This window comes from Gorilla gorilla, chromosome 6, assembly GCF_029281585.2.
Source record: "Gorilla gorilla gorilla isolate KB3781 chromosome 6, NHGRI_mGorGor1-v2.1_pri, whole genome shotgun sequence".
In the NCBI taxonomy this organism is placed as follows: domain Eukaryota; kingdom Metazoa; phylum Chordata; class Mammalia; order Primates; family Hominidae; genus Gorilla; species Gorilla gorilla.
Window position 1 is genome coordinate 148,820,974 of NC_073230.2, and position 13,812 is coordinate 148,834,785.

The 13,812-nt window shown below is 46.2% G+C and overlaps 1 protein-coding gene across 4 annotated transcripts in view; it reads right to left on the minus strand.

Annotated features, from left to right (window-relative positions):
- The window catches only part of HIPK2 (homeodomain interacting protein kinase 2), a 217,499-nt gene that overhangs the window by 151,092 nt on the left and 52,595 nt on the right, over window positions 1–13,812 (minus strand). For all 4 annotated transcript variants that reach the window (XM_031013361.3, XM_031013363.3, XM_031013360.3 and 1 more), the window contains exon 2: window positions 4,232–5,315. In XM_031013361.3, coding sequence (XP_030869221.1) covers window positions 4,232–5,315 — 1,084 coding nt within the window. The remainder of the gene's footprint in view (window positions 1–4,231; window positions 5,316–13,812) is intronic.

Sequence of the window (13,812 nt, forward strand, 5' to 3'; positions counted from 1 at the left end):
TCTGCTGATAATGGAAATACCCCAGTACCAATTTATTGCTTGCTCAAAAAAAAAAAAAAAAAAAACTAAAAACAAACAAAATGAACTGGCATCAATGTAGAATTAAATAACAAAAGGGCAGGGGCGCCCAAGGTGAAGTAATACAAGCAAGGATTACCTGCAACTCTGTTCTTTTGGGTGTGAACACCTGAAAGGTGACACCATTAAGAAAATCCCTCTGTCCTTCAGAATAGTGTTTCTCAAAGACTGGTCCTAAGACCCCCTGCCTGGCTCACCTCCAGTTCTCTGAGGCAAGTCTCTGTGGTGGTGGGTGTGGACTTTCTCCCAGGGTACTCCCAGGGAGAATCTGTTCCCAGCAACCTCTCCAGGAGATTCCTGTGCACAGTAAAGCCTGAGAACCCGGGCAGCTGACAGTTAATGACATAACTGACCTTCGAATTGGAGGGAATACCCCTGCTTTAGACTCGAGAAAAAAACGTAAAAAGCAGCCTTTGTTTCCTGAAAAACACACCAGTGGGCTTGCCTCACAGAATACCAACAGCCACTGCGGCCAGGCACATGCCTGAGAGCTGGGGAAAACAGTTGGCTCCGGGGACACCACCTCCTTTTCCAAGTCCCCAAGGCGAGGATAACATATCCTTGTCTCACACCGTTTCTGTGTCACTAGGTGGGGACAATGGTGGGATGAGACACTTAGCCCAGTCCCATGCAAAATGACAGAGGGACACATAAGTACTCTACCTTTTGAAAGTCAGATGTCCTGGGACGATAATGTGCCCAGCTCAGATACAGGGGGCCGAGGGGAGAAAGTCCCCACCTACCACCTGCAGGACAAAGGCCAACCTGCCGGGAGGCTGGATGCACAGCATGCAATGACTCCTCCAGCCCAGGCGGCTCAAACACACAGCCATTCCCTCAAGATGCAGAAGCAGCTGAAAGCGTCTGAAAGCATCTTCTTTCTGGGACATGGGCCTTAACGATGGACAATTAAAGAGCCTTTCTTGCCCCCTTTCTTTCCTATAAGAGGCAAAGCCACCAGGAAAATCAACTTGATAAACATGGCCTAGAGCTGGCTGTCCCACACAGCTGGGACGAACAGAGACAGAGCACTAGAGACTGTCCTCGAAAAATCGGATCGATCTATATGGTGGCAAACCACTGCAGGACTCAGACAAGGCCTGAGGGAGAAACAGAACATTGCACCAACTTAGAAATGAAGCCTCATTTCAGGCAGAAGAGCCGCTGTCTTTCCTGCTGACCGTATTTTTGGAACCAGGGCTGGGCACAGAGAGGCTGACATGAGGGCCTGAAGGTGACCACAGAAAGGAGAAAGAGGCCTTCTTGCTCAGAATTTTAGGCAATGGTGATTTCAGGGGTGAAAAGAGGGTACTATCACAACTAAACGGAGGGTCCTTCAGAGGGATGTGGGGATACAGGGGCCAGATGTGACTGTGCCTGTCACGAAGTGGGGAAAAGAGGGCTCCTGAGGGCCCAGGAACCGCTAGCAAACCAGCCTACCACACCCACCAGAGGCGTCCAAAAGGCCTGATCTCACCCACAGAGGGGGGCAGGAGAGGATCGCTGTGAGTCCAGGTGAAGGAGTCAGCCCTCCCCAGCCCTCACAGGCAAAGTTTTACTGCTGCCGCAGGCTTCCTGAGCTAGGATCCCCGATTTTGCGGCCTGTCTCCTCAGCACTAGGGGCACCAGCACCAGGCAGGAAAGCAAAGAAAAACTGCAGAGTCCAACGGGATGGGCAGGGAGGGCTCCAGGAAGCGTCACATGGGCACCAGAAGGCAAGATGACAAGGGGGTCTTAAGAATCCCCAATTCAGCTTACTCGATTCACCAAGTTTTGCTCTAAGGATGTGCTGCCTTTTAAACAGAGTTTGTCAAAGTCTTTTTACAAGTCGCCACACTAGCTTTTAGTAAATGTTAATAACACTGGTATGTGTTCATGATGCAGCAATTCAGATGAACTACATAAAAGCCCTAGCAGCCAAGTCAGGGGCTGTTCACCCTGAATTCAGGCCAAGAACTAGAAAGAGCCAGCCTTTGGCATGCTGAATTTACCAACCTAAATACGAAGTGGCACAGCGGCCTCCCAGAGCCAGCACAGCACCAGCTAGCCCCCAATGGGGCTGGTACCCGGGACGGCCACCAGAGCTGGCTTTCAGAGGCCCAGGCACTCTCTACAGAGAATATGTGCTGTCGGTACCGGGCACCCAACCCTCCAGATTCCCTCAACCATTGCCCATCCTTCTCCTCTGGAGACAAGGAGAGGCTTCTTGTCTTTCTTGGAGGCTCCTGCCCTGGGCTTACTTCTCCCTGCCATTGGCTCTGGGGCCAGCGGGGCAGAGAGTGGATGGCCTGGTCAGGACGAGGGAGTGGAGAGCAAGTGGAGGGGCAGCAGTAGACCTGTCTGTCCGCACGGGGCCTGGTGGTGAAAGCACAGGCCTGTGGAGACCTTTCTGCGCATAGGAAATGAGTGGGAAAGGAATCCTCAGGGCAGGGCAGAGAAGAGGCTCGCAGAGAGCTGTTCTAACTCAGGAAATGCCTCCTAAAGGGAAGAGGGAAGAGACAGAAACAGCATGGGTGGAGAGGCCTCGAAACCTCCTGTGTGAGTCAGGATTAGGATGAAAGGAGACGGGGTGGAAGGTGGGAGGGCATCTGGGGATCCGAGCGGAGGGGCCGTTGCTCTCCCAGGGAAGGAGGGCCTGGTGCCCAGCAGGCTGAGGGAGGGGCTGGGAGGAGACTTGCAACAGCTCTGCCTGCAGCCAGGCTGGGGGCCCGGACAGGGAGCAAGAAGGGGAAGCTGGCCCAGGTCAGCCCCAGGAATGGGTGACAGGTCAGCTGTGTCGACACGGCCCTGGGGCATGTTCCAGCCTTCTCTCTATGGCCTTGAAAGGCGCATGGAGAAAGCACACGGGCAAGCGAGTGTGCTTGCTTGCAAGCAGGATGGCCTCTGGGGACCCTGGTCTTCCTGCCTACATGGCACGCTCTTAAATGTGCATCCGTCCCATCTTCTCATGGGAGTTTCAGTTTTGTTTCTTGTGACCTCTATCTCCACTGCACTGTTCGGCACCACCCCAAACACACACCCAGGCTGGTTCCACAGAGCAGGGTCTTGCTTTCCATCCCTGCCGCCTCCCCGCTGCGCACCCGCCATGGCCGGCCACGGAGTGACACACCTAAGCCATGTTACAGCCATGTTACCTCCCAGGCGCCCACGAGGCTGGTGAGAGGATTTCTCCCACTTCATGGGTTAGGAAATGAAGGCGTGGAGAAATCAGGCAATTAGGAGAGGAGGGACCAGGTTCACTCTGGTCTTTCCTGACTCCAAAGCCAGCACTCCGATCTCAGCTCCATGTCGGCAGCGGTTCCAATCCTGACTGCACACAGGGGTCCCTGAAAAGCTTCCAGATACCCCAGGATGGCAAGGGCCCTGTCTATATCCCTATACCTAGCACTGCGGCTGGCACGTTAGAAGTGAAATCAAAGCTTGTTGAATGACTGCATGTGTGAGTCCATGACTGAACACACTTCCCTGCCATGGACACTATCATTCCTCCCTCATCCTGACCCAAAGCCTGGAGTCACCTTACCACAGGAGCCACCCAGCTGGCCCCAGACTAGTCTCTCCCTTCCTCCAGCCCTTCTGCACGTGGATAGACAAGGAACCTTCTCGGAACATCCCTTTCAACCCGTTACCTCATGTTGTTCAAGGTTTCCAGGGCTTGCTCTGGGTTTGAGGATACAGTTGCAATTCCTTGATCTGATATTTAAGACCCCCAGTGACCTGGTTCCAACCAGGCTTTCACTCACATCTCCCACCACTCACAAACTGTTCTGGCCAGGCGGGTGTCCTTCTTGTCTCCTGTAAATTCCCACTAGTGTGACTGCGGACTGTGGATGGCACATCCCTCTCTCTCCACCACCTGTCTGGATCCTACCCATCCGGGAGGACGGAACTCTTCTGCTCTGCACCCCAGGTCCCAGGGAGCCCTTCCAATGCTGAACACCTGTGCCACGGATCTTACCTGGCTCCGTTCTAATGTGACTTCTAATTGACATCGCAATGTGCACATGTCCTAATTTCCTAAGTACATTAAGATCACTTGAAGGCAGGAACTGTAGACATATAATTTTATCTCCCCACAGTGACTAAGGTGGCACATTCTCTGTGAGTGCCACTGGGCATTCAGCAGCTCCTGTCTCCTTGTGGACGGTCTTACCTGTAATATCTGGACTGCAAGTAGGTGGAGCACACAGCCTTGGACACGTGGCTGGCTGAACCAAAGTCGATGACCTTGACTCTGTATGGTTGTCTAGATGGATCCACCAGCATGATGTTTTCTGGTTTGAGGTCAGCATGGATAAGACCTAGGCTTTTGAGTTTCATCAGGGCTGTGGCTACCTGCTGGAGAACTGGGCGAATGTATTTGAGGGGCAAGGGGCTAAACTTGTTTTGCTTCAGAAAGTCATAGAGGTTCTGCTCCAACATCTCGAAGACCAAGCACGTGTGGTTCTTGTGCTGGAAGCATTCGTAGGCCCGGACGAAGTTATAGTCATCGGCACTCTCCGTGCTCAACCGGGCCAGGATGCTCACTTCAATCTGACCTTGTCGGGCATAGGACGGGTGGTTCTTCAGGATCTTGATGGCTACGATCTCATTGGTGCCCCGTTTCCAGCACTTGACCACTTGCCCAAACGTCCCTCGGCCCAAGAACTCTAAGACCTCGTAGGTGTTGGTCATGGAGCACAGCACCTCATGCTGCACCAGCTGATAGTCGCCCTCGCTGTTGGAGCCGCTGTTTTTGGAGGTGGCAGTCGACGTGGTGGCAGTGGCGACAGTGGCCCCGCTTGCATTATTCTGAATCATGGGTGGATGCTCCTCGATGATCTGCACGCTGCTTGTGTTCTCGATCTCCTCGCTCTTACGCTTGAGTCCACATTTTTGGTAGGTATCAAGGAGGCTCACAGTGCTTCGACGCATTAGGTTGTGTGGTCCGCCGAGGACTTGCCCGGTGACAGAAGTGCTGCTTGCTGAGGTGACCACGATGTGCCCGGTGCTTCCTGGGAAGATGATGGTCTGCTCGTAAGGTAGGCTTGGGTTTGGGACCGGCAAGGAGGTGCTGACGGTTGTGGTGGCTGGCTGCGACAGGGGGATGTTCTTGCTCTGGCTATACACTTTGCTGTGGGAGCCGTACCCAGTCATGTCCCAGTTGGAACTCGGCTCTATTTTCAGTTTCTTCACACTACAGAAGGCACTTGATTGAAGGGTGTGAGGGGAGAAAACTTGCACATGTGAGGCCATACCTACAAGGAAAGGAAAACGAAAAGTAAGTATCGGAGTCACCTTGGTACAAGTAAACTCAACAGATCCCCTTCAGTTCTCATCTGTGGCTTGGGCCATACAGAATATATTCTCCCCACTTGAAAACAAGGTTGAAAAAGTGAATCTCTTCCACCCAGAAGCACATTCTGGTCACTGAGTTTGTGGAACCAAGTGGTTCCAGGGTGCCACCTGCCACCATTAGGTGCCAGCAACACAGCTGAGACTCAGAAACAGAATTCCAATATCAGGACATAGGTCATCATTTTTTTTTTGTAAACATTACTTGTGACAGAAATGGATTCTTCCTCAGTTCTCCCTGGGTTGCTTTCTACTGAAACTCAGGAGGCTCTGCTAACTGTCACATACTTCGTTGCCCACATAATCAGCTCAGCCGTGTCCACAGACCCTGTCAAGTTTACTGGTTTGAGAAAACATCTTCCCACACAGGCCCCATCACCAGACCACTAGGATCTTCTGGATCCTGGATGAACCCTAATTACCAGCTGGCATCTTTGTCATCGATTCTGTAGGGTTTAGTGGATCAGCAGTTGGTCTGACGTTTTTCATTTCAACAGCATAAAACATTTTATCAGCCTTACTGGTGGGGACCGGGTAGCACAATTTGTGGCTCCATTCACTCACGCTTCCTGCTAAATTCATATATCAATACATCTCTCTAGAAAGTACTATTTCTTTTTGTTTTTTTTTTTGTTTGTTTGTTTGTTTTTGTTTTGAGACCGAGTCTCGCTCTTGTCACCCAGGCTGGAGTGCAATGGCACGATCTTGGCTCACTGCCACCTCTGCCTCCCAGGTTTCAAGCCATTCTCCTGCCTCAGCCTCCAAAGGCTGGGATTATAGGTTCCTGCCACCACGCCCGACTAATTTTTGAATTTTTAGAGGGGATGGGGTTTCACCATGTTGGCCAGCCTGGTCTCAAACTCCTGACCTCAGGTGATCCACCTGCCTCAGCCTCCCAAAGTGGTGGGATTACAGACGTGAGCCACCGTGTCTGGCCAGAAGTACTATTATTTCATACCAACATCTCATCCACAATTTAGATAAACTTAGAAACCTATAAGACCATTATTCTGGAGCACTTGTACAAATTATGGTGATACTGAAACAAAAATTCATAGAAAATATATTAAGCAAAAATAATACGGTGATGAAGGATAACTCCTTAAAGGTTAAAAGAGTAACAAACATTGCCCATCTTCTAAGCCACTATCAACAAACATTTCTCACAGAAGCACAAGGAAGTGCAGCTTCTGCAAGCCCTGTTGGTGGTTGGCTAACCTAGTGTTCCTGTCTCTCTGAGCCCCTGGCATTACCTAGAGTGGTAATCCTTTCCACTCCATCAACCATCACCCTAGTCCATCTTCTCTCTCAGTAGATGACCCAACTTCCACTTTGTCCAGAATCCTGAGGTCAGCCTTACTTTCCTCCTTTATTTCCTTCTTCATTTCAGAACATTCCTGAATCTACATCATCCTCCATCCTTCATTCCTTCTCTCCAGTCTGAGAGAAAGAGGTGTTGCTCTTTTCCAATACTAAAAAAGTTCCCGATTCTTATGATCCATATTTGTCCCATTTTCTCTTGAACCTGCTTCTACCACTGTTCTTTCTCTTGTAGCTTTCCATTTCTCCCTGTACTTAATTGGATCCAAGTACTTAGTAGGAACTTAATATGGCTGGCCAAATGAATCGGTCACCTCATCTTTTTCTTCTGCCTTCATGTGCGTGCACACACAAACTCCCAACATGGAAGGCAAAAGGAATAACAGCCGCATTCCCCGCTCTTAATTCTTTCTCTCCTCTCACCTGTGATCAATGGTTTATGCTCCCTTTTCTTCAATGCCCACATCTTGATCCATCTCCCCCACCTCGTTAATGCACTATAGGCTCCTGTTCTTGAAGGTAAATGACTTCCTAATTGCCTAATCCAATGGCCTTGTTTCAGCCCGTTCTTTTTAACCTCTGCAACATCTGATACTGCTGACCGTGACTTCCTTCTTGATGCTCTTCTCTGGACTTCAGTGAATCTGTAATTTCCCCATCCCGTGTCTGATTGCACACTGTGTGCTCGGGTGGTTCCTTTTCCTCCTTTATTTTATTATTATTATTTTTTGAGACAGAGTCTTGCTCTGTCGCCCAGACTGGAGTGCAGTGGTGCTATCTCGGCTCACTGCAACCTCCACCTCCTGAGTAGCTGGGACTACAGGTGTGCGCCACCACGCCCAGCTAATTTTTATATTTTTAGTAGAGATGGGGTTTCACGTTGGCCAGGCTGGCCTCAAACTCCTGATTTCAAGTGATCCACTCGCCTCAGCCTTCCAAAGTACTGGGATTACAGGTGTGAGCCACTGCACCTAGCCCTCTTCCTCCTTTCAAATGTTGGCATTTCCACCGTTTTGACTCTGTTCTCTCTGGCAGCTATCATCCATTCAAGCAGTTTAAGCCGTCACCTCTGTGTAGGTGACCCCCACGTTTATCACAGGCTGGGCTCTCCCTCAGAGGTTACAGTGATATATTGCAGCCTCCTGCTACAATGTCAAAGATGCGCTTCCAAAGCTGAACCCCTAATTTTTTCCTAAAAATCTAGCCATCTCACCCTCTATCCTAACATCTCCATGACTGTTCTAGTCACTTGGCTCCAAAACTATGAACTATGATGGTTCTTCTTTACATTCATAGACAAGAAGGTTTGCTAAGCCTTATTAATTTCTCCTTCCTTCAAAACATCTTTTGCATCCAATTCTTTATTTCTGCTGTTGCTGCCACTTCCATAGTGAATGCGTTTATCACTTTCTAGAAGGGCTAAAGCAAATCTAGACATCTCATCTACCTGAGCACTCTGTCTCCCTTTAATTTGCCTATATTTGGCTACCAGATTAATCTTCCTAAAACATCTCTGAGCATGCCACTCCCCTCTCCAAACTTCCACTGGCTCCTTAGTGTCAAGGAGATAAAGCTGAGAACTCGATACATTTACGTGTTGATTCCAACTACCTTGTTAGCTCCAGCTCTACTAACCTTCCTGGGTCCTTAACTTGAATGAAGCTGGTCTATTCGCTGTTTCTAGAATGTCTCTTATACTTCCTACCTTCACACTCTTACACTATTCCTTTACCTGGCATGCCTTTGCTGCTTTTCTCAACTTATCCAAAGACCAGCCAGCTTAGATTCCTTCTCTTTCCAGACCACTCTAACCCAGTGATCATTCCCAACTCACTGTTCCTACAGCACTTACCATATGTACCATCTGACTTCAGCTCTGACTTCCTAGGGGCAGTTCTGCTAACATCCAGCACCTGATCGGAGCCCCACCTCCACCTTGGGCCCATGGATCTGCTGGAGGGTGTTCCCTTCTTGCTTCAATCCTGAGCTCTGACCTCCATCTATGCACTGTGACTGCACGTCTGTAGGAATCCTCGTGCCTGACAACACTATTCTGGCTTGCTTATTCAGAATCCGTACTTCACCCGTTTCTTCCCACTGTTCTTTTTGTTCAAGTCAACATCCCCCTTATTCTAAGTCAACATCCCCCTTATTCTAGAACAACACAGAATATGGCTATTCCCTATTTATCAGTATCAAGTGAATATCCATATTGTTCTAGATGTTGTATACAATACAGAAATGACCAATTACTTGGCTTTCAGTAACTTAGCCACTGAAGAGTCAAAGCAAAACAGCCATTTCCTTCATCCTTTCGTGTCAAGCCTGCTGCTTATTTTTCAGTCTTTAAGTACCTGGAAGGGGGCGGTCAGAGAGGGCGACAGCAAAAATAAGCTGTTCATACATAAAGAAGGTGAGGTGCTAGTCTCTGTTTTCACTGTTTCAAAAAGATCTTGGTGGAAAGGCCGTCCACGGTGCAGAAGTGGAATTTTACAGAGGGGAAGAGGGTGGCTTATGACTTATTTGTTATTGGGATGACAGCCAAGGGTCATAAAATTGTGGAAATCATCACTGGCTGCCTCTGGTGACAGATGCCCAGGATCAGAGAGGAGGCCTACATGGCTGGAAACACCCTGCACCACAGCCGGCTGCCTCAGACTCCGGCCTGGCCTGGTGTGGCCCCTGCTACCCCTTTATGAAGTCAACAGCCGCTATTCCAACGACTGGACCCAACGCCCAGTGCAGACGTGTTACCTTTGTTCTGTAGCAGAGGCCACTTTGCTTCAGGCAGCAAAACGCTCCAACAAGATATAGTTAAAGAAAGTCTTTAACAGTAATACTTTTTTAAATCCCTGAAATATCTTCATAAGGAATAAGACACTGCTGGTGGTTTTGTAGCTTAATCTTAAAATAATCTTATGGCAACACACTTATTTCCAAACATTTCTCCTTGAGAGTATTTCTCTGGAACAAATCTTCCCTATTAGTTTAGCTTTCAGAGAGTTGAGCCCACAACATATTACTTCTCTATTTATTCAGATCCTAAAGTGAGGGACAATAAAGTGGGGGTGCAGAGGGGGACTCAATGTTTTTTTCCACTTGAAAGTAAAAGCTAAATGTCTCCTCTCATTTCTTTCTGTATTGACCTCTGGACTAGTCAAGGCTACTTCCCGCCTCATTTGTCAATATCCTTTTCATGAAAAACAGAGGCTTAATGCACGTTGTCAGTTTGATCCAATGGCAAAATCTCAGCTGCTTTTTAAGTTATCTCTGCACTTCCTAGTTGGCTCTTGAAAGAGAAGGCAGATTTTACTCCTTCTAGGTGAGAGACCAGGGGGACTACTGGACTTGGGAGGGCAAGTTTCGAGCCCATGGGGAGCAGTAAGAGGAACCCAGGAGGTCATGGTAGGATAAATCTGCCATAACCACACCTGCTCCTACAGGGATGACCTGACCCAGACTTTTCCACAAAAGCCTTAGTGGCCTCCCAAGATAAAACCTGTCAAAATGGCCACATTTTCATTCACTAAAGGACAGGGAGTCACCATAACCTAGAACTAAAGCTTTTAACAAGTAGCATGCCTGTTACCATACCACTCTGTCTCAAAACAGGCTGAAGTCATAAACACTGAACCTCAGATATGCATGGGGTTCTTACATGCTTGTTAATTACACAGACACGAGTTCATGTGGATGCTACAGAAGTGATAAGTAAAAAGCACTGAAGAACAAATTTATTAAAATTTAAAACAACTTCTATTACACAACTATATATAATAAACTCTTCATTGCATATGACAAATGAAAAATAGCACCTATAAAACTGACATTAAAATATATCCTATAGTTAGAAGAGTTAAAGTCCATTATTTGTAAGACATTATTCCTTATTACCATAAAGCTGACAAAGTCTCTCATGCCGAAACAAATCCAGGTTACCCAGACTTAGGGTGCACTTTGATATGCTAAAAACAATGAGGGTTCTGACCCTTCTTTTAGTTACTTTATTCAAATTCTCATTTTGCATTTATAAAAAGCATGTATGCAAGTCTGCATTTCAAAATACTATTTTTAAAACATCTGCCTTCTAGCCTTAATTATAGATGCCATTTATGTCTATAAAATGCTAGACTTGACTTCATCTGCTATTCCTCAGGATTCTTAAAACACTTACGAGTCTCCAGGTTTTAAAATCTTGAGTACTAAGTACACAGCAGGCTCCAGGACAGATGTTTTATGGACAGGGTAAGCATACGTCCTACCGCCAGTTGGACGTATGCTTACCCTGTTAGGCCAATTCAGTTATTCAGAGCACCCTCCCTACTTTCATTCTCACAAAGCTCCTACTTTGAAAACTGGGAAGTCATGTGATGGGTTGAAGCTTCTGTGATAAGTGAAAAAAATCAGACCCTGACCCCAGAAGTTCAAACCTAGATCTAATTCTTTTTTTTTTTTTTTTTGGGACAGGGTCTCACTCTCTGTTGCCCAGGTTGGAGTGCAGTGGTGCAATCATAGCTCACTGCAGCCTCGAACTCCTGGGCTCACATGATTCTCCTGCCTCAGCTTCCCAAGTAGCTAGGACTATAGGAGCATAACACCATGCCCGGCTTCAAACCTACGTAATTCTATGCACCTTTTGGTTTCTCTTTGTCTTAATGGTTTAATGAGAAATTCATTTGTCCGGGGCTACAAATAATGTAATAATAATAATATCTAAAAATCTTCATGATTTCTTGAAGTCTTAACTCACACAGTTACGGTTTTTTTTCTTTCTTCTTCTTTTTTTTTTTTTTTTTTTGAGACAGAGTTTCACTCTTGTCACCCAGGCTGGAGTGCAATGCTGCAATCTTGGCTCACCACAACCTCTGCCTCTCGAGTTCAAGCGAATCTCCTGCCTCAGCCTCCCAAGTAGCTGGGATTATAGACATGCGCCACCACGCCCAGCTAATATTTGTATTTTTAGTAGAGATGGGGTTTCACCATGTTGGCCAGGCTGGTCTAAAACTCTTGACCTCAGGTGATCCACCTGCCTCAGCTTCCCAAAGTGCTGGGATTATAGGCATGAGCCACTGCACCTGGCCAACTCACACAGTTTTTTAAAAAATGACATTTGTTAAGGGACTGGCTCATTTAGCATATTTCCCCCCACTATTTACTTAGTTTCTTCATAACTTTATATTTCACAATTAGATGAACTGAAAAGTTGCTTCACATCTGAGTACATTTCCTTTCCATTTCACCACCCCTAAATAAATTATCTACTGGAAGATCAGACTACAAGGATGAGTGAGGGTTCAACTACAATAAAAAAAAAATAAATTGAATTCAATTTCACTGAATTCTAGCAAAGCTCAAGCCCTGATTCCCAGGGAGCTGATCTCTAAAATAGTGGCACCAATTTTATCGGTATATAATATTTAATTTGGGTTTGGCAGATGTAAAACAGATTACCACTCAGAATCCAGTTATATTATTCAAGAGAATGGAATCATGAACACCTGATTTTAAGAGGTACTAACTTCCTTACTTCCTAAAATCTTCTGGACACAAGCTCTGGCTGAATAATGAGTACTTAATAGATGCTACAGATCTTTTTTTTTTTTTCATAATAAAGAACTCAAAGGGAGGATTAATTCCCATATTTAATGAAATGCCATATCTGTCTAATATAGATTATGCACATAAGACATAACAAAATTATAGAATATGTCAAAAATATGAATGTTTGAAATATGCATCTAAATGGACATTTTTAAACACCTAGAAAGGGTTAATCTGTATAACCCTTGAGAACCCTGGATGACATGGTGATCTAACACCTCAGGGGGTCAAAAAGTACTCGGAAAGTTTCCTTCATTGACATACTAAATAATATTCATAAAGTTTTAATAATCCTGCTTATTAAGTTTATATTTCACAAGGAGTACACAGATAATTTCAGGTTAGCCCATTCTAAATGATACATTTCCAAAACAGTGTATACTGAATGTCCCTGGGGCTTTTATACCATTTTCAATCAATGTCTGTTTATCCACTAGTTGTGCAATGTTAAATATATAGTATATTCCACCAGAGCACAGCTTAGGATCAACCACAAGCTCTACAGAATTCTGTTTTTTTTTTTTTATTATACTTTAAGTTTTAGGGTACATGTGCACAATGTGCAGGTTAGTTACATATGTATACATGTGCCATGCTGGTGTGCTGCACCCATTAACTCGTCATTTAGCATTAGGTATATCTCCTAATGCTATCCCTCCCCCCTCCCCCCACCCCACAACAGTCCCCAGAGTGTGATGTTCCCCTTCCTGTGTCCATGTGTTCTCACTGTTCAATTCTCATCTATGAGTCAGAACATGCGGTGTTTGGTTTTTTGTCCTTGCAATAGTTTACTGAGAATGATGATTTCCAATTTCATCTTGCAGCACTATTCACAATAGCAAAGACTTGGAACCAACCCAAATGTCCAACAATGATAGACTGGATTAAGAAAATGTGGCACATATACACCATGGAATACTATGCAGCCATACAGAATTCTTTTGTCAATAATGACAATAACAATACTACTGATTGCAGCACTGGGCATTTGAAAAAAACAAAAAACATGAAATAAAATCAATCATCAAGTCTGTATTAAGGGTCCTCTACATAAAAAAAGATTAGGGTTGAGCACAACAGGAAACACAAAGACATCTAAGACATCGTCACTGACCTAAAGGAGCTTAGAATCTCATGGGGATTGCCAAGTACAATGCAAATTAAAAAGGACAGCTGGTAATTCTAAGGCAACATAAACAACTTGCCAAAGTAAACACTAGAAGTTTAGAGGCAGGAGTCACTATGCATTGTGGTCAGGCAAAGTTTCACAGCAGAGCTAAGACTCAAGCTACAATTAGAAAGATGGGGCAGAAGGCTAGTGCTCTAAATCCTGCAAACAGAGTGTACTTCAGTCCATCAGGAGAGTGAGACTCATGGCGGGAGTGGCCAGCACTGTGGTCTCTGTACTAGAAAGCTCAGGCTTTGCTTGGAGACAACTGAGGTGCATTTGCATAGTGGCAATACAATAACGAATGCTAA